The following is a 21,890-nucleotide window of genomic DNA, read 5'->3' as shown; positions in this document are numbered from 1 at the left end:
GGTGGAAGAAATGGATGTGCAAAATGCATAATGCAGAGTCACTGCTGTAACTCTAATGGAGGGATATGTAAGGCTTTTGGAAAGCAAGGTTTGAAGAACACTTTCTGGTAGGAGCTGACTTTTGAGATAAGAAAGGAATACACAGGACAGAAAGCTCCATGGGTTCTAGCCAAGAATGTGTAAATTTCATCTATTTGCATCATTTTAAAGGAGATCAAATTCTTGAATGCCTTCAACTGACAGCTACTTTACATTTGAAATCAGTAGTTTTCTTTCTTAGCTGACCACCACACCCACTGGACACAACAAACCCCCTGGGGTGCTAATAACTACTCATTATCACTCTTGCCCTGGGGAACTTCCTTGAGCAGAATGGAGGAAGCCAATGATGAAAGGCAAGGGTGGTGGGTCTAAAATGTAAACTATTTGTTCCCTGAAATTCCCCATAGATTGAGACTGAAGCTAATCTCCAGTTAAAATCAACTTCCTGTTCAGCTTTCTACTCTGATTCTACCCTGCTTTGTTCCCCATAACCAGAGGTCACTTTTCCGAAAACCGCTTGAATAAGAGTCCCCATCTCAGGCTCTGCTCCAAAGGAACTTCAACTAAGATACTAACACCTTAATGTACACTCAAAGATTGTGATATTTAAACTGCAAACATTCCAATTGTCTATTCCATTTGCAACATGACAGACATTACTATGAAGTCAAAAGTATTTCAGTAGCACAGCTATACACTTGTTTCCTTTCCATGTAAAAAAATTATATATCATTTTACCTACTTCATTACAGCCTACAGATAATTTTATTATTTTTCTATCCTTTAAAAAAAAACACTGCTACTCCAATTTCACTGAGTAACATTTCTTCTTCCTTCTCTAATAGTATCACTACTTTCTTTCAGTTTTCAGCTCACTTTAGTAGGCTAAACTCTACAAACTCTTTTCTTGTTTCTTTCTCAAAAATAGTGAGATTATAAGAAAGAAAAACATTTCTTGCTCCCCTTTACTCTTTGATTTTGCAGCTTACTCCTAATACTAGTATCCATCTTGTAAGTTGGAAAATGTTCAATTTCTTGAACTAACTGAAAGGAATGCAAAAATCTAGAAAAAAAATCACTATTATAGTCACTACTACATTCATAATGTAACAACTATAAAGCATTCTCTAGTAATCATAATCTAGTAAAATGAATCATAACATCTTCTGTCATAAATTGCATTGACTGCCACTCACCTCCATTATTATAAAAGTTTATTTAATGAAATAATTATGAGGCTATAGTTAAATTTTTGTACCATCTATTTTTTAAAACACTAACAAAAATGCATTCGAATATGGGAAGGTAGCAAATTAAAAACAGAATAAAACCCCTGGAGACAAATTTTGATCATATCCATATGGAGTTAAATTTTTAATAATGGCTTATATACTGAAAGGTACAAACTCTGGAGTAACTGGAATTTTTCAGTACAATATGTTTTAGAATTCTACAGATATTATAGATGCATAAAAACTGAGAAATTGTATCTTTAAATCAAAAGGAAAAAGAATTAAAACTACAAGATGAAATTATATATGTGTTAGAAAATAACATGTTATTGTTATTGTTATCTCCTACCTGAAGTCTGAACCCGTTCTTCTGCCGTTTTCTGGAATCCCAGGATCTGGACACATGTCAGAGACCAAAGCAACACCTCCTTGAGTTACTGTAATAGAAAGAAACATTATTACATTTTCATGTAGCTGTTCAGAAAATATCCAGATAATAAATTTACATTAGGTAGATTTGTTTCTTAAATGCTGATGCCTTAACATGTGATTTCTTTAAGAATTAAGATAATTTAGCTAGATTAAGATAAACCTATTCTTATTTCTGAAAAAGACTTCTTACCCAGGATGCCAACAGCCTTTGGTTGAAACTCTTTCCTCTACTAAAGAAGTCTAAATTTAATTTTAAAACATTTTCTCATTATGATCACCTTTATGACACGTTACAATTAATAGCATGATGGGAAAAAAGAGCACCATGCCATAAATACCGTAGCTTATATAGAAGAAAGCTTTCATTCATTCCCATGGTGAAATGGAGACGTTAATTATCTATTAAGATCTATACAAGAACCTGCTGTATAAAATATATATATATATAAATAAAACTCAAAAATTCAAAAAAAAAGATCTATACAAGAGATATTTTAAATAAAATTACCTATTATATTTTAAACCTCAAGCATGCTTATCATTGAAGTAAAAAAAGTAATGGTCTTCTTATGCAGATGTGATTTTTTTTTTTGAATCTGTTTTATAAAGAGCCTTCCCACCTGCTGGGATGTTGCACAGTCAGAATAGTTTTTAAAGGATTCATTTGCTTGTTAGAGTGGCTGCTACTCCAATAACTATCCCACTCTATCTAATTAGTGTAATCCAAACAAGGCAATTCCCTCTTTCTTTCCAGAAATTTGTTCAACGGTGGTTGTGACTCAATTCAGTTCAATGATGCTTGAGAGGAAGCCAGCAGGAGTGTTTCTGGGGAGACATTCCTGTTAGCTCATAGAGATCATCTCTTTTTCACTCTGGACCTTACCATGTTTGAATTTCAAATGTGTAACTGTTGGTACCATCTTGCTACAGTTCAAAGATGGAGGCAACAGCATGAATAGAAGAGACTGAGCAAGAACCAGGGCCCCTGATATCATAGTTGAGACAGAAACATTGACCAACTCAGAAACCTACACTAGCTCTGAATATCCTGTTGGATGATTCATATATTTCCTACAATTCAAACTCATTTGAATACATGATTTTATTATTTGCACCTGAAAAGCATTCTTACAAATATAAATATGTTCACATATATTTTGAATAATACCATAAGAAGGAAAAAAGAGTCTGGGTAGATATTGAAATCCTTAAGCATTTAATTAAAACTATGCATAAAAAATGCACTAATAATTATAGCAAGATTTAGTTTTTATTGCTAAATTAGGATGAAACTGTGATACGGATATAACCCTTTAAATACCCTTACCCTTAAATACCAATCTTACCACAATATAAAATTTTCTTTCCTAAGTATTTAATGTTCTCAATTGAAAATAATAATCCAGCAAGTTCGGCAGTGAAATGAGAAGATGGTGGAATAGAAGCTCCAGGCCTCCTTCCCCCATTGAAACATCAGATAAATAACTATGGGCTAAATAACTTTGTAGGAACGCTGAAAACTAATCAAAGATCTACAGCAACTGGCAAATGTCCAATGAAGAAAAAGCCACGTTCATAATAGTGGTAAATTTCAGGGAATTTTTACATGCTTTTGTCCCACACCTTCCCTGACATGGCACTGGTGAGAGGAAGGGGCCCATTTCCTGGTTCCCTACCAGAGAAGGAGGACCAAAGAGGAACTTGTTTACAGTGTTCTGGCCTGTCTGTGAGCCCAGTGTTGAAGGACTAGTTCCTGCCTTGCCTGAGTCAGGCATAGGCTGGGAATGGCAGCTGGAGGCCAATAAGACAACAGTGGACACTTGGCTATAAAAACTACGTGGGGACTGCAGAAAAGCGGGCAGGTGTGGGCAAGAGATACAGGCAGAGCAATACTGCAGAACACAAAAGACCCTGAGAAGAGGCTCCAATGAGGCTCTTTGGGGAATCAGGATATTTTAAAGCAGCTGGGGGAGAAACACACAAACATATACCCAGACCCAGACAGAACATGTGAGCAGTTAAGACCTGAGAAGACCTTAACTTCTTCACCACAGGCTGATCTCGAGGTTCAGTGGCCCACTCATTTGTGGAAGTCTCCCATACCACTCTGCAAGACTGGGAAAGGTGGCTCTTTCTTTGAAATGCCAACTTTTTAACAAACATCACAAGGCATGCAATAATATATGGGAACATGGCCTATTCAAAGAAACAAAATTAATCCTGGCACTAGTCCCTGAAGATATACACAAATTGGACTTATTAGACAAAGATTTTTTAAAAACTATCTTAAATATGAATCTGAGTAAATAATGGTTGTACACCTCTCAAATTTCAGAAAAGACATAGATATACACTTCCAGGGAGCTCAATAAACTCCAAGTAGAAAAAACTCAGAGACTCACAGTGAGACACACAATCAAACTACCAAAAGACAAGGAAAGAATCTTGAAAGCAGAAGGAGAAAAGCAACTCATCACAAACAAGAGATCCTCAATAAAACTATCAGTTGATTTCTCAGCAGAAATCTTTTAGGCCAGAAGGCAGTGGGGTGATACACTTAAGTGCTGAAAGAAACAACACTGTCAACCAAGAATTCTATAGCCAGCAAAACTATCTTTCAAAAATGAGAGAAACATTAAAGCATTCCCAGAAAAACAAAAGCTGAGGAGTGAATTACTACTAGACTTGCCCTATTAAAAAATTCTAAAAGGAGTCCATTTTCAACTTGAAATGAAGGGGCACTGGACAATAATTCAAAGCCACATAAAAATACAAAGTTCTTTGGTAAAGGTAAATATGTGAAAAAAGTAAAAAAAAACAAACTATTATTGTAATTTTGATTTACAGCTCCACTTCTTAATTTTTATAGGATTTAAAAGAAAAATACATAAAATAATTACAAATCTATGTTAATAGGTACACAATATAGAGAACATAATTGTGACAAATAGCAGTTGGGAAAAACTGTAAAGGAGTAGATTTTTGTGTGTGATTAAGGTTAAGTTGGTATCAATTTAAGACACACTGTCATAAATTTAGGATCTTATGTGTAATCTTCATGGTCACAACAAAGAAAATATGTATAGAATAAACACCAAAGGAAATGAGAGGGAGTCACGTGTCACTGTAAAAAATTAACTGTCAGCCATAAAAAGGAATGAAATTGTGCCATTTGCAGAGACATGGATGGACCTAGAGACTGTCATACAGCATGAAGTAAGTCAGAAAAAAAAAGAAATATCATATATTAACGCACATATGTGGAATCTAGAAAAATGGTATAGACGATCTTATTTCCAAAGCAGAAATAGAGACACAGATGTAGAGAACAGACATATGGATGCCAAGAAGGAAGGCGGGGGTGGGATGAATTGGGAGATTGGGATTGACATATATACACTAATATGTACAAGGTAACTAATGAGAACCTACTGTATAGCACAGGGAACTCTACTCGGTGCTCTGTGGTGACCTAAGTGGGAAGGAAATCCAAAAAAAGGTGATATATGTATATGCATGGCTGATTCACTTTGCTGTACAGTAGAAACTAACACAACTGTGTAAAGCAACTATACTCCAATTAAAAAAAAAATAGCTGAATGCAAAGATAGATAGTAATGACCTACCACCAAATCAACTGCCATCAGTCTGATATTTCTACTGCTTTTTTCTCCAACTCCATAGTTTCACAGTCTGTATCATGTGCTAGGGCAGGTTTCTCAACCTGCACTCAGCAATCTACTAAAAGGTCTCTAAAATTTATTTTCTAAAAAGATTCTAGTTTTAATAAAAGTTCAAACCCCAATGCAGAATCTTACTTCCATCGTATTTTTTCTGCCCTCATCAATTATGTGACTCCCACATTCCCCCAAGCAAAACAGTCATTGCTGTGTCAAATGAAGCCATTTTCTTCAAGCTGAATGGCCATCACTGTTTCTATCAGACGTAGCCCACACTAGTGTGGTTCTCACTACACTATTTTAGAGTACCAAGCTAGTCTAAAAAACAACTTAAAGGCTTAGGAAGGTCTATTTCTATTCTGCTTTTCTGTTTTTCTCACATGGAATAGTAGTTAAAAATAAATGACAAATCGGAGGTACCCATGCAAATCAGCTCAAAACACTCTGGATCTTTTTTAAAGTAATGTCAAAGTTGGCTACTTATTCAAAAAAGGGTACTTAGTTGGAATTCTTTGAGAGCACAGAATGAAACAGATAAGTCTGAACAGCTTGCAGATGGCAGAAGATAACAAAAAAGTGATGAGAGATGTATGTAAAATATGGCTGATTTTCTGAAACAGAGATAGGCTTATAATGGGATGATAGAAAAAATATGGTGACAAACAGGTTATGCACAAGTAAACAATGAGCTCCACAAATCCCAACTACCTATTCCATCAGCATCATGAGCACAAATCCCAACTACCTATTCCATCAGCATCATGAGCAAACAATCATCATGAGCAATTAACTTCTCTGAAAACTGAAGCTTTAAAGTTGCAAAGAATCATGGAGATCCATCTGTTTCAAACAGGATCCCAATGCCTCAGAGAAACATTTTCAAGAGAGGAATCACTGGGCTTAACATCATTTTAACTCTAATTTTATGGAATTATATATCAAATCTCACAGGACATATGCCATAGATATTAATAAATATATGAAACTGCAGTCAAAACCTTAGAGTTTAAAATCAAAACTGGAGTATTCCATAGGTAGATTAATGACCCATCATTGACAGTAAAGCAAGGTGTAAAATTATGCAAGTGGATGAACAGATATAAATTAGACGGTTTGTAAAAGACTTCGAACGAATTTAGATTTAAAATGTGTAAATTATATTAATGTATATATAATCAAGTGACTTTTTCAAAGCATGCTGATTCACACTATCTCATTAGACCCTCACAAGTTTCTTATGAGATATGTAGAGCAGTAAGGAACATGCTTCTCCCATCAAATTGTAACCAAGCAGGAGCCTATAGGGCCTTCCCTGGACAGATCCCCCCATGTCCTCTGCCTTCTTTTTGTCTGTAGAAAACTTTAGCCTCCGAGACCTTCCCCAAGTTCCAAATAATAATTTTTTTTTTTTTTTTTTTTTTGCGGTACACGGGCCTCTCACTGTTGTGGCCTCTCCCGTTGCGGATCACAGGCTCCAGACGCGCAGGCTCAGCAGCCATGGCTCACGGGCCCAGCCGCTCCGCGGCATGTGGGATCTTCCCGGACCAGGGCACGAACCCGTGTCCCCTGCATCGGCAGGCGGACTCTCAACCACTGTGCCACCGGGGAAGCCCCCAAATAATAAATTTAATCAGAGAAGTGAGAAAACACAGGAAGAAAGGAAAATGGTCAAGCAAGACAAACTAGTAACACTTTAGCCATTAAACAAAGTCAAGGACTTTTAGTTCCTCCTCAAGAGTTATAAAAAATATTCTGAGCCACGTCCTTTGAGCTGTTTTGCAGATACCGAAACCCCCACCAGGTGGGAGAAATTAACTGCATGCTGCCCATAAGCACACAGACCCCAGACCAGTTGAAACCAGAAGGTTGATGATGTTGACTCCCGATTACCTCACCACCAACCAATCAGATGAATGTCCACAAGCTGATCATGGATCCCACAACCCACCTCCCCTCACCCCGTTTTTAAAAACGTTTCCATGAAAGACTTCAGGGAGTTCGGGCCTTTTAAGCACTAGCTGCCTGGACTCCTTGCTTGGTGCCCTGCAACAAATGCTGCATTTTCCTTCACCACAACCGGGTGTCAGTAGATTGGCTTTACTGCGTGCAGGTGAGTGGACCCAAATGTGGTTCAGTAACAAAATTACCCTGTTCTTTGAGGACATGTCTTGTGACTGTCAATTCAAATTCAAAATGAACTTTTGCTTTAAGGAATTATATAGCTAGACTAGTGCCCTAGCAAAGGAAGCAACTAACACAAAAGAAGTATAAACAACTACTTCTATGGTAAAGGAGACCATAAACAAATTAGTGGAGACAACATTTACATTAGTGAAACAATCAGAACTCATTGTAAATGAAGTGCTAAGAATAGTGATGATGATGATGATGATGAAGATAATGTAAAATTAAACATTTACTCTTGGCTAGAAACTCCAAGTATCATTTACACACATTCTAAACTGAATCCATACAACCATCCCATGAGGAGATAATGTTAAACCCATTTTCCAGGAAAGGAAACTGGGGACAGAGTTACCATTCAACTGATTACAAAGTCCAGGTTCCTTTGCTTACATTTCCTGCAGTAAGCTGATGAGACATTTTATATTAAAGGGCTTGTAAATTGAAGTGAGGCTTTTAAAAATAACTTTTTAAAATTCTTAATAATAAAATTCCTGTTATATTAAAAATGAATATAATATATGGTCCTAACCATAAGGCTTTAGTTCAAATACCATCTGGTGGTAGTTTTCCTGCAGTAAAAAGACCAGATTCACAGGCCTTCCACACGATGCCATGAGCCACCTCCAGAGCACTAGAACAATGAATTGACTTGAATATTAAATCTTCCATGTAAGATGCCATTCTTTTATGATAAAATTTAGTTTATATACCTTTGAAATAATAATCCAAAATAGAAACCATTTAAAGACACACATTTTTTAGTGAAACTGCTCCTGTGCTGTATTAAAACATATTTTTACTGTTGATATTTATTTCTTTAGAGACCTAAAGACATGTTTCAGCTGTATCAATTTTTGAGACTAATTCTTATCATTTTAAACCTTCAGAGAGGTGACATATGCTTCTAGTTGCATAACAGTCAGGAAGGTTGTTACACAAAACACATTCTGGGTGAAATTCCTTGATATCAATATCTCCACTCTATCAATGACCTTTAGATGACAGACACCCATGCTAGGCATGTGTTTGGGGGATACTGTAAACTTCAGGCTTTTCTGCTATGATCAGTTTGAAGTAAGTCAACACTGACATTTGTTCCTTCAACATTTAATGGACTGAGGCTGTACTGAAATGAAAAGCAACACCTACTTTCTAATACATTTCCCCTTTTTGATTTGCAAGAGGTTTTATCTCTGCAAGGATGAAGCATCCGTATTACTCCTTCCTCAAAAACTAGTAACTTGATTAAATGTTCAACAACATTTTGATATTGTAGTAATTTCTTTCATTTAGCTATAACAGGATTATTTTCACTTAAAGGGCATCGCATGGGACATTTTTACATGCGTAACAGAATTTTGGGTACTTTTCTCTTTCTACTGAATATTTGCAGTCTTTACCAGTCACTGGTTTTGTTTTTGTTTTTGCACATATAGACAAGCTTTACAGAAACAGGTTAGCAAGAACTGTTGACGTTTTGATAATAAATTCTCATCGCAACATTAGGGTTTAAAATGGATAGTTTACATAGAAATAAGTTGTTAAAAACACATTGCTTTGATCTGAATTGTTTGGACCTCAAATTAATGGATGGACAATGAAACAGCCCACAAACAACTGGCCTTGTGTGTGAGAGTCTAGGCTGGATTTTCCCAAGTGTTTAATTTAATACAATGCCAGACATTTTTGTCTGGACTCTCTCTCTTTTATCATTACATATTTTAATTCTCTGACTTTTAAAACACTAGAAATTGAATGCCTACTATAATAATTTTCATATCTTGATTTTATCCATGTTCTCTTATTTCCAATTCTAAGGCCATAGTCTTGAACTATCTCTTAGTTTACAGTAATTTTTTAACTCATATTTTAGCTTCTAATGTAATAAATGCATTATTGAGAAACTCTTTCAAGAAATTATTAATGATTCCCTACTCTACAACAAATGAAGACTATTTGGCCAGCATTCAAAACCTGTCTTTCTAACATTATTTCAACTACTACCTGCAGGGATCTTATGGTCCAGGTAATTTTAAATACTCCAAATTCTCTCACTATTAAGCTTTTACTTTTCTTTAACATTGCCTCTTATTGATTTTTTTTTTTTTTTTTTTTTTTCTGACAGAGGCAAAAAACAAGTAGATTTCTTATAAGGGCTATAACATTAATAATTATCCTCCAACTGCTAAAATCACCATGGCAGCAAATATTCAAAGAGGAATTATTTTCTTTATGTATCTTCAAGTTAAACCAAGATGTTTATTTGGTACCCAAATAAAATGAAATATAAGAATATGTTAGTACAAAATCAGTATAAATTCACAGCACTGAAATTTTTACAAGATCCCTGAGAGTTGTCCTTATGGCTGTCCGATTCCATACCGTCCTTGAAGATGTTTACTTGGATGTATCCTGGCAGCACTCAAAAACCCAAAAGAGATGTCTCGGACCTCCACTGGCCCCCACAAATGCAGAGTGACCGTCACCCAGGGACTAAGCTGCCTTAGCTTGAGGTCTCACAGCCTGTCACTTCTGCTCTAGTCTCTTTGTGAGAATTTAAGGACTCTGGACTTAGGATTCATGAATAATTTTTAGAGTCTACTCAGAGATGTCTTGCAGGATACCTAATTATTCATGGTCTTCTAACAGTAAAGATAGCATTTGACCAGGTCAATTTATATTACTACTTTGCATAGGATCTAAAGTACTAGTCTAATAACCTTGAAACATGAGAGAAAAGGGGAAAAAAAACTCAAAGTCAGTGTACAGTATAATTGATTTCAGGATTATACATATATATATAATTACTTTACATTTAAATATCAGATATTTAAGTATTTTATTTTAGAGGTAATACATTTAAATTCTAAAACCTTATTTGTCAATTAGTAGATTTAAAAAATAGGAAATATTAATTATCTAAGTAATGAGTACCCATAGAAAGTTTTTATCATAATAGTTTATAAGTGATTTCAGAAGCTTGTATTTAAGTACATTCTAATACAGTAAATATAAATGATGTCAGCATGTATCATATACTTTATGTATATATTTATTTTTTCACTTACACACACATTACATATATATTCATGTTATTAAATAATTTTTAAAATTTAATTTAAATAAATATTAAATATATATAAATATTCAACCAAATATATATTAATATTATTTGTTTATACAGGTAGTTAAAATATATAAATATTAACATTATTAAATTAATAACTATTATTTGCTTACACAACACAGTTAAAATATATAAATATTAACATTATTAAATTAATAATATTTAATATGAATGATTTGTCTATCATATATATTTTTATAACATACAACATTTATTAATATTTGTTTACAGGGATACTATACAATAAGAGAATGCTTAGTTCTTCTTTATGTATTCTAGCAGGGCAGAAATGTTAAATTCTCTGATTGAGAATTTTTGTGATACCCATAGTTTAAAATTAATAATATATCAGTAAATCAAATTGATATGGTCACTCCTAAAATTCTCATTAAATCAAAATCTGTGTTTGTAATCTCACTCTGTACCTTATTCAGATGTTTTGCAAATGTGTAATTAAGAAACAGAAATGATTTTTTGACTATTATAAAACAATTCTTGCAGAATGCTAATGGCCATTTTGAAAACACACAGCTGCAAGGTATTTGGGAGAAATAATAATTAGTACACAATGATATAATATGTGCATAATGTTTCAATTTTACACATTGTAAATTATTAATTATAGCTCTTTAAAGACATAATGGCATATCACCTCCAGTACTGAGATCACAGATATTAAAAATCACTGAAAAAACTATAAATTACTTAAAGTCATGCTATAATTTTTATTTATATGGTCTCAACTGAATATATCACACTGCTTTTCCTTTGTTCCTCATTATTATAGACCTGCAAATATATTTTTTTAACATCTTTATTGGAGTATAATTGCTTTACAATGGTGTGTTAGTTTCTGCTGTATAACGAAGTGAATCAGCTATACGTATACATATACCCCCATATCCACTCCCTCTTGCATCTCCCTCCCACCCTCCCTATCCCACGTCTCTAGGTGGACACAAAGCACCGAGCTGTAGATCTGCAAATATTAAAAGAGTAAGAATCTAATATTAATTAATATTCTATTCATTTCTACAAAAATGTGTAAAATTTACTTTGTATAAGGAATTATGCAATATTAATAAAAGAAAAAGGGGAATCATGGCATGTGATGTATTATGGCAGGTCTTTTCATATTTGTTACATAATTTAATCCTCACAAAATCTCTGTGAGGGAACTGTTACTTTTTCTGTTTGAGAAAGGAGGAAAGTGGAGTTGGAAGGTTAGTTTGCATATCCTATATATTTAGCTGATAAATCTTCAGGGCCCATGTCATTCTTACTACATTAATCCACTTTTTTACTCTCAGCCAAGAGGGCGTCTTTCAAGGAAGTTGTAAGTGACAAATTGTAAAACTGTAAGGTATAAGTAGTGGTTGTATTTCTGTTTTGTCTTATCATAATGCTCTACGATGAAAATAGGTTCTTTAAACACAAAAAAAACACATGTGAAAGTGAAACAGAGATCTTCTTTTCCATGTCCTCCTGCCCACATGCCTTCCTCTGGGAAACCTCCCAGCCCAAAGTCCAGCTACGACCTTTCTCGCCTTCCTTGTCTACCAGTGTGGGCCAACAGTGGGTATCTGGCCCAAATCAGGCCATGCTTCCTGTGAAAATAACTTACGGATTTGCATTTTAAAAATATATATCTGAGCCCTTACCATTGACTTTTTTGAGAGCTGTAGCTCTGATGTATAAAAGACAGGAGGCAGTTAGTGGAGAAAGCTGTGTTTGAAAGGGTACCACTATGTAGTCTGCAGGCGTTAGGTGACACAGCCAGCCAAGGAGAGCAGGAGGAGCACAGGCTCAGAGGGGGAGCAGCTGGACATGCAGGGGTGGGCTCGCAGGCCTTCCGGTACTGAGAGGAGATGGAGCAGTCTTTCAGAAAGGAGCCCACACACCTCTGTCCATCATGTCTTAGCTCTTGAGGGAAATACTAAGAAAGTAACCAGTCCCAATAATCATGGCTCCCTAATTTCAGTACATGTTTGTCCTAACAAGGACACTCTTTTCCTTAACTGATTCTGGTAACCAAAAGAATCTAATTTTTTTAAGTTATCAAAAATAAAGAAAAGTAGCCAACATCCTGAACACTGACAACATCAAACGCTGGTGAGGATGTGGAGCAACAGGAACTCTCATCATTGCTGGTGGGGATGCAGGATGGTGCAATCACTTAGGATGAAAATTTGTGGTTTCTTATAAAAATAAACACACTCTTACCATATGATCCAGCAACTGTGCTCCTTGGTATTTACCCAAAGGAGCTGAAAACTTACGTCCACACAAAAACCTGCACACATATATGTATGATAACTTTATTCATAATTGCCAAAACTTGGAAGCCACCAAGATGCCCTTCAGTAAGTAAATAGATAAATTAACTGTAGTACTCCAAAGAATGGAATATTATTCATGAATTTAAAAAGCCATGAAAAGACATGGAGGGGCACGTCTGGTTGAGAGTCCGCCTGCCGATGTAGGGGACACGGGTTCGTACCCCGGTCCGGGAGGATCCCACATGCCGCGGAGCGGCTGGGCCCGTGAGCCATGGCCGCTGAGCCTGCGCGTCCGGAGCCTGTGCTCCGCAACGGGAGAGGCCACAGCAGTGAGAGGCCCGCGTACTGCAAAAGAAAAAAAAAAAAAAAAAAAGATGTGGAGGGAACTTAAATGCGTATGACTAATGACAAAAGCCAATCTGAAAAGTCTACTACATACAGTTGAGCCTTGAACACCATGGGTTTGAACTGTGTAGGTGCACTTTTAGGGGTCCACCTGTATGTGGAAGTTTGTTTTGAATAAATATACAGTTATCCCTTCGAATCTGTGGGTGCCACATCTGTACTTTCAACCAACCTCAGATGGCAAATTTAATACACAATCTGAGGTTGGTTGAATCTGCAGATACAGGATCTGTGGATATCAGAGGGCCAACTATGGGACTTGAGCATGAACAGATTTTAGCATACATGGTGGGTCCTGGAACCAATCCCCCATGGATACCAAGGGACAAATGTACTATACACTTCCACCTATATGACATTCTGGAAGACACAAAACTATGGAGACAGTGAAAGATCAGTGGTTGCCAGGGTTCGGGGGGTTAGAGAGGAGATGAATGGGCAGAGCACAGACGGCTTTTAGGGCAGTGAAACTACTCTGTGTGATGCTATAATGGTGGATACATGTCATTATACATTTTTCCAAACCCACAGAATGTACAACACCAAGAGTGAACCCCAATGTAAACTACAGACTTTGGGTAATGACGACGTGTCCAGATAGGTTCACCCTTGGTAACAAATGCACCATCTGGTGGGGGCGTTGATAATGCGGGAGGCTGTGCATGTATGGGGACAGGAATATGTGAAAAATCTCTGTACCTCCCTCTCAGTTTAGTTGTAAAACTGCTCTAAAGATGGTCTTTAAAAAATAAAAGAAAAGATAAAAGAAATAAATAAAAGAAGGAGGAAGAAGAAAAGGGGGAGGGACTGCAAGGAAAGGAGGAAAAAGAAGAGAATGATGGAGGGATTAAGGAGGGGGAAGTAAAGGAAAGAAGATAATAACTCTAAACTTTTCTTGAAGGACTTGAAAGTCTCAAGGGATAGATGAATTCTGGTACGTAGAGAGGAGTTGACGGGCTGGTGGAGAGGGGGCACCCCAGGCAAGGGAACTGTGTGAGCAAAGGTATGGAGGTCAGAGTGGATATGGAGCGTTCACAGAACACAGTAGAAAGTGCTCTAAAGGGGAAGGAGTTATACTGAGAAATACAGAGAACCCAAGTCAGGAACTGAGGCAGATGTCAAACCACGAAGGTTCTTTTGACTGAGATTCCTCTTTTTTTAAATTGATGTATAGTTGATTTACAATGTTGTGTAAAGTGATTCAATTATATATATTTAATTATATATATATTCAATTATATATATATAGTATATATAATATACTTTTTCAGATTCTTTTCCATTATAGATTCTTAATGAGAAGTAGTCTCACTTCTTTCACGTATGCATTTCACAGGACATTCAGATATCTTCTTCTTCATTATGTGTATGTACATGTGCATGTGTTTAGTTACATGTAGTTATAATCTGAAACTTAAAATATACACTACAGGTGGTCCCCAACTTACAACCGGTTTTGAAACGGAGCAGGACCCTATGGTCCTTGCCCTGCCATGTCCTCAGCCTGCCTTCTGTCTGTGGAAAAACTTTAGCCAAAGAATAAGTTTAATCAGAGAAGTGAGAGAATGGAGAAACAAAGGAAAACAGTCAAAGGAGACCAAATGATAACAGTTTAGTCATTAAGCAAAGTCAAGAACCTTTAGTTCCTCCTTAAAGGCTACAGATAATATTCTGAGCCGTATCCTGTGAGCTGTTTTACAGATACTGAAGCCTCCACCAGGTGGAGGAGGACGACTACATGATGACCAAATTGAAGCCATGACATAAGCTACTCCACTTCATATAGTTCTGAGAACTGGACTCAAAGAAATGGAACTAAAGATTAACTGTACTTAAAACAACTATGCTGTTCTGCTCCCACCCTCCACCTATACAACCCTGAAACTCCCCTTCAAAAAAAGCCCCTATCCCCTGAGCAGTAATCGGGAGTTGGTTCTCAGACAGGAGTCCACCCTCTCCCGAGGTTGCCGGGCTCTGAAATAAAGCAACCTTTCCTTTCCTACCAACACTTGTCTATTGAAAACTGACTTTCAAGTGGCAAGCAGCAGCCAGACCTGGGTTCGGCAGCAGTCTGACTTACAATTTTTTGACTTTACAATGGTGTGATAGAGATACACATTCAGTAGAAACCCTACTTTGAATTTTGATCTTTTGTGGGCTAGTGATAGGTGGGCAGATCACCTCTCATGATGCTGGTCGGTGGCAGCAGCCTCAGCTCCCAGTCAGCCACGCAATCATGAGGGTCAACTGCCCACGTACTTAGAACCATTCTAGACCCAGACATCCGTTCTGTTTTTCACTTTCAGTACCTTATTCAACAAATGACATGAGATATTCAATACTCTTCTGTAAAACACGCTTTCTGTTGGATGGTTTTGCCCAAGGCTAGTGTTCTGAGCATGTTGAAGGTAGGCTGTGTTAAGCCATGATGTTCAGTAGGTTAGGTGCATCAAATGCATTTCTACTTAACCATATTTTCAACTTGTGATGGGTTTATCAGGACATAACCCCACTGTAAGTCAAGGAAGATACATATATATATATATATATATATATATATATATATGGTCAAAAATATTTATTTTAAAATATTTTCTTTAAACTTTGAATTGGATTTTTCACTTTCTTAAATGGTAAATACTATCAGAGTACACTTAACATTTTTATGTTTCCTTACAAAATCAAACTTCGGTAAATGGTGAAAAGAATAGTATTTAGGCTAATTTGGCAACATCTTTCACGCTGAAAGGACACAACATAATTTGTGATAAAGGGAAAACAGGTATCATTATTAGAGGATACAAACTGAAAAATAAGATAGAAGGCTCGTGTTAGAAAAATCACAGAAATTTATTGATGAGAAAATTAAATAATGCAGTCCAAGTCCTGTATTTTTTAGTTCTGGAGAGTGAAGTCCAGAAAGGTTAAGTGACTTTCAAGGTGTGGTGGGTGGCAGAACTGGGATTAAACAGAGATGCTCTCAATGCCTGTGGGACCTTGGGCAAGCTTGCCGTTGAGCCTTTATGAACCTCCACCTTCTCACCTGAAATATCTGCCATGCAATATCATTGTGAAGATTTAGTGTCTTAGCTTTGCAATACGCCAAGCAATCCTCAATAAAAAAGACTGTTTCTACCAGTATTTGTTCCTCTCCTCTTTCTGCTGTAAATACCTTGGGCTAAATTATTTCCATGTTTTCTTTCAGCTCTAATGTTTCATGAGTCTGTCTCTATGTTCCCATCCTCAGGGAAATTTCATTGAGGGATGTTAGTTATTACACAAGTTTACTTTATAAAAGACTAGGGAAATGGAAAATACCGCTGATAGACACAGAAAGGATACAGGTAAAATGATATTATACCTGAAAGCAACATGCACTTTTCATAAAGTAAAAAAAGAAAGATGACTTGCATAGTGTAAGCAAAGGCTAAGAGATATAAATTTGGAACTGTCATTCAAAAACACAGGGTTTAGCGTCTCATAACTCAAACAAAGCCAGTTACATTGGAAATCGTGCCTTTCAACTTAGAAGTAAGTGGATTTGAAATTTTGTTTTCACAGTATTTATACTTGTTTCTTACAGTGCTATTGTGTTACGTTTAAAAGCCAGCAAGAGATGTTAACATATTTTTTGAACTCTGTATTTTCATTCGTAAGAAGCAAACAATTCAAATGATTGGTTTTTTGATATGTTAGAGTAATCAAAATCACCATGGAAATAACACTTGGAAATAGAAATAACAAGTTAATTGTGGCCAATTCCATTTAGTTATTCACCATCCACTCAGCAACATACTGATTGAACACCCAGGGCAGGGAGCCTCTGTGTTAGCCTCTGGGGGGTTTAACAGAAAGACCTCACAGAGAAAGCACAAAACAATAAAACCCCAAAGTAGTACTCACTGTTACATACTGGAAAGGTGCTATGGAGAAAAGAAGTGAATAGCATTAGAGAGAGTAATGGAGAGAGGGAAGAGAGGATCAGACTTAGGACAGGGTACGGGCTGGCCCCTGAAGGCGAATGACGCTTAAGCTGGAACTTTATTAAGGCATGACTGGAGTTAGCTAAGGGCAGAGTGAATATAATATCCCTCTTGGCCAGTCAACCGCAAAAGTTAAGCTCCTTAGGATGGGAAGATATAGGGCCATTCAAAGAACCGAAAAAAGAAGGCCAAGCTGCCCATCTCACTGCAGCTTGAAAGGAAGTAGCAACCAAGTGGGAAACCACTGAAGACGCTTAGGTGAGAAGGTCTGACTTATGTTAAATACTTCGTTTGGCTCCTCCAGTCCCAGAGGACTGGACAGACAGAGAGAGGAAGCTTTGATGTAATCCACACAAACAATGGTGGCGGCTTGGACGGGCAGGTGACTGGGAGATGGAGAGCAGCATACCGATTTTCACTGTTGGAGATAAAAAGGAAATGACTTTGTGATTGGTTAGGTCATAAGGCCTGGGGAAAAGGGAGTTATCTGTCTGAAGGGACCCATCATTTACAGTGGTGTGGAATGCAAGAGGAGAACAGATTAAGCTCGGAAAGGGAAACATTCCATTTTTGATCTGTTACACTGAAGATGCCAACAGACAGCCCAAGGGACAGGTCAGCTTGTCTGCTGGATCAGGAGAAGTGATGTATTCCAGAAGCATGGGACTTGTTTTTATACAGGTGATATTTAAAATCAAGGAAACCATCGATGGGATCTAGAATGAAATTCCATCACTCTGTCTCACCCTTGAACAACCCAAGCACGCTTCTTGGCATGTGCTGCTCCTTCTGCCTGAAATACCCTTCAGCCACATCTTCATATTCCTGCCTTCTCAGCACAAGGACATCAGTGCAAGGTCACCTCCCCTGAGAAGCCTTCCATGAGCACCCTAGCTAAAGCAGCAGCCTCCCCACACCGTTCTCTCTCTCAGTGGTCATTTTATTTTCTTGAAAGCACTTAACACGATCAGAAATTATATTAGTTATTTATTTGGGACATAAGGTAAGCCCCTTACATAATGTAAGTCCCTTGTGGTAAAGAATTTTCTGTCTTGTTCATTATTCTATCCCCAGAATCTGTACAGAGACCAGCACACAGTCGGAAAACAATATAGCTTAGCTGATGACTGATTTGAGAAACAACAGAAGCCAGCCTCCAGTTGAGTCTGGAGTGGTTTGAACATCTTGAGGTCAAGAACAAGCAGATAAAACAGCCAGGGAACTGAGAAGGAGAACTCAGGGCAGCAGCCTGTACTGTCGGGGGAGGTAGATAAGAGAATTTTCCAGGATGAAAATTGTTTGAAACAATGCTAGGAAGCCAAGTAAATAGAAGATTAAAACATATCCACTGGTTTGGCAACACTGGACATTATTGGTGATCTCAGCAAGTTCAGAATAATGAGAGATTGAAGCCCTCAGGTGGACGGAGGGAATTTAACTGTTCAAAGGAAATGTTCTAGGTACAGCTCTTGAGTAAACAGAAGACTCCCGAAGAGATTTTTCTGCCTTAGGCGCTAGCAGGTAAACAAGTGTCCTGAAATACTTAACCTATCTTTAAAACTTGAATTCTCCCCTGCTCCAAAGATAACCTGGCTTCATCTATGGTAGACCAAAAACATAACCACTCATGGAGAGATGCCTCTTCCTGTCCTTCCAAACTGCAGCTCAGTAGCCCTTAAGTTACAAATTGCACACGTAGAGAGAGAATACTGATTCTATAATCATGGGTAAATTCACCATTCATTTCTCATTATTTATATAAGAATGCAAGTATTTTTCCTTCAGATTTTGTTATTATTGTTTTCATCATTACCAGGAGAAAATTAGCAAGATTTTTCCTTAAAGTTCTCAGTACAGAAAACTAACCTAATAAAAATGCAAAAAGATACAGCAAGATTAAAAGTACTTAGGCAACTTTAAAAGGCCACGATGTGTAGTGCTAGCTTTTACACGTGTGGTGATGTAACCATTTTATTATCGAAAGGTCAAGTCTTAGGTGTTCAACAGTGCTGGTTAGAGGCATCTTTCATCTCATCAGTTAGAGCCCTATTTTGCTCCTTGGATCTCCATTCCTAACCGCCTCATCCCCATTTGCCCTCACTGAGTTATTGAACACAAACTAAAGACTGTCCCTGGGGTATTTCCATCTTAATAAGAGATTACTTTTAGTGAGAGAGAAGTACCAAAAGCTTCTAGATAAATCTCAGTTAATCTGTAGTGATCAACTCTTAGACTGTGACGGGGGTTGTAGATGGATTAGGGCAAGCAGGATGCCTCTTTTCAATGCATGAAACATGCAGTTGACTCTGAATCTCCTGGAATTTCTTTTAAAAATAACTACTTAAAATGACTGTAATGCAAGTAATTCATTTCCATAATACTTAAACCAGGAAATGACTTCAATTAAAAAGGTGAGAGCATACATGTGTGATCAAGTCTCCTATACGTGCTGTGTTTCATTCCTGTCCATCTCCCTTTGCTTTCCCTTTCCAGGTACAAAGAGGGCGCTGTCTAATATCACTCCTTCTTTAGAAGCTGCGTTTCTCCTCAGTCATCTGCTTTAAGACAGAAGCTCTCAGAGAGGGGCAGATGACGAAATGAAGCCAGAGGCTTTAAAAATTATAATTATCATTTCAGAAGTACAAATTCCACTCTGAAAAGAAAAACAAAAACACTTTGATAAGTGGGTTCTTTCAAACCCAAGAGCTATGTTTCCTTAGTGAATATCCTGTTATCTGGTACTTTTAGTTTTAAACTACGTGCCCTGTTGTACCCAATCACTCTTCTATTTAATAGTTGCTGACATGTTTTTTTTTTTTCCATCTTCCTCTAATTTTCTATTACTCAAGAAATTACAGACTAATAAATCCTTGAAAATAATATATAATGAACACTTATTTTCTCATAAAACATGACCTAAAATGTCTATGTAGAGTATGATATAAATTACAGTGACAGTGAAAAATACCACCCAAAAGTATGTTTATAATCTATAGCCTGGAGGTCCAGCAGGTGGAGAGACTCAAGACGCATTGTGTAAAAAGTCTTGTTGGTTCCATATATATGCGTTAGCATACGGTATTTGGAGGAGGGGGAAGCTGGGGGGAAGTGAGAGTAGCATCCACATATATACACTACCAAATGTAAAATAGATAGCTAGTGGGAAGCAGTGGTATAGCACAGGGAAATCAGCTCAGTGCTTTGCGACGACCTAGAGGGGTGGGATGGGGAGGGTGGGAGGGAGGCTCAAGAGGGAGGGGATATGGGGACATATGTATGCATACGGCTGATTCACTTTGTTGTACAACAGAAACTAACACGGTATTGTGAAGCAATTATACTCCAATAAAGATGTATTAAAAAATTTTTTTTAATTTTAAAAATTGGTATTATTGGGAATGCCATATTTTCTTTCAGATGGACAAGTTGGAAAACTCGGTGAGATTTGACAGTTAATGGATGTTTCTTCCCCTCACATGAAGCAAATAAAATCTGACGTGTAAATCTAAGCCTATTCCCAATTCAGAATCAAAAACCAATGCAATGGGATCAAAATATAGTGGAGAATTGCACTGGTTGTACATTCACACAAAAATCATATTTCATCCTTAGCCACTAATAGCCATTCTAATTTTGAAAAGGTATATAGATATTTCCTAATTAAAAAATATAAATGTTTTAAAGGTACAAATTTTCCAAAATTAAGAGATAAAAATATTGTATGTCCATATGAAAATATTCAATTACCCTTAAATTAAACATGAAAACGTTGTGAAAACATTTACTCTGCTTTCAGCAACCATGTGTGCATCACAGTATAATCACCAGATACTATTTCTTAAGGACCTACTTGATGCACAGCATGCAAACAGCTACAAGTATTAAAATACCGTGCAGTGAAGATCACAGAAACAAAGGAAACAGATATATTCACTCAGATCTATCTGCATATTTAAAATACATAGAATTGAATCATTCCATCTCAAGAGGATTTGGTATAAAATATGAAGATGAATATGTGTGTCCCTTATCAAAAACATCTCTACATAGTTTTCATCTGGCTTTATCACCAGTACAGTGGAAGTCAGCAGGTCTGGGGTGTCCCCACCTGCACATTAAAAAGTCTGTCCTTGACCTGTAACCTCTGAGCCCTTGGAATGTCCTGCCTGATAAGAGTGCCTTTGTTGACCTGGAGGCCTTGGGCCACAGCAGGGCATCTATGCCTCAGTGTGATTATGGTGGGAGCCTCCGGTCACGTAGTGGGAGCAGCGTGACTTCTGCAGGGGCTGGAGACTAAGGGGAGCCGCGTGGGGGGTCAGTCATGCCTCTGTGACTGACGCCAATCAAAACCCTGGACCCCGAGGCTCGTGAGCTCCCCCGGCTGGCGATACTGCAGGGATGTCATTGTAGGACATTGCTTGGAGAACACAGTTCCACGGGGAGAGGACACCTGCAGGCTGGCTCCTGGTCTCTCCTGGACTCTGCCCCGGGAGTTCCTTCCCTTCTCTGACCTTAGTCTGTTC

General features: G+C 37.3%; 1 protein-coding gene across 1 annotated transcript in view; it reads right to left on the bottom strand.

The window, feature by feature from the left end:
- Window positions 1–21,890, bottom strand: part of CSMD1 (CUB and Sushi multiple domains 1) — a gene marked incomplete at its 3' end in the record, with an annotated part of 1,744,596 nt that overhangs the window by 495,759 nt on the left and 1,226,947 nt on the right. Inside the window, exon 8 of the mRNA XM_082863948.1 lies at window positions 1,624–1,711. Coding sequence (XP_082720074.1) covers window positions 1,624–1,711 — 88 coding nt within the window. The remainder of the gene's footprint in view (window positions 1–1,623; window positions 1,712–21,890) is intronic.

The sequence above is a fragment of the Leucopleurus acutus genome, assembly GCF_964270905.1.
Source record: "Leucopleurus acutus genome assembly, chromosome: 21".
In the NCBI taxonomy this organism is placed as follows: domain Eukaryota; kingdom Metazoa; phylum Chordata; class Mammalia; order Artiodactyla; family Delphinidae; genus Leucopleurus; species Leucopleurus acutus.
The sequence above is the reverse complement of the archived record's forward strand: the minus strand, read 5'-3'. Positions and strand labels throughout refer to the sequence as shown.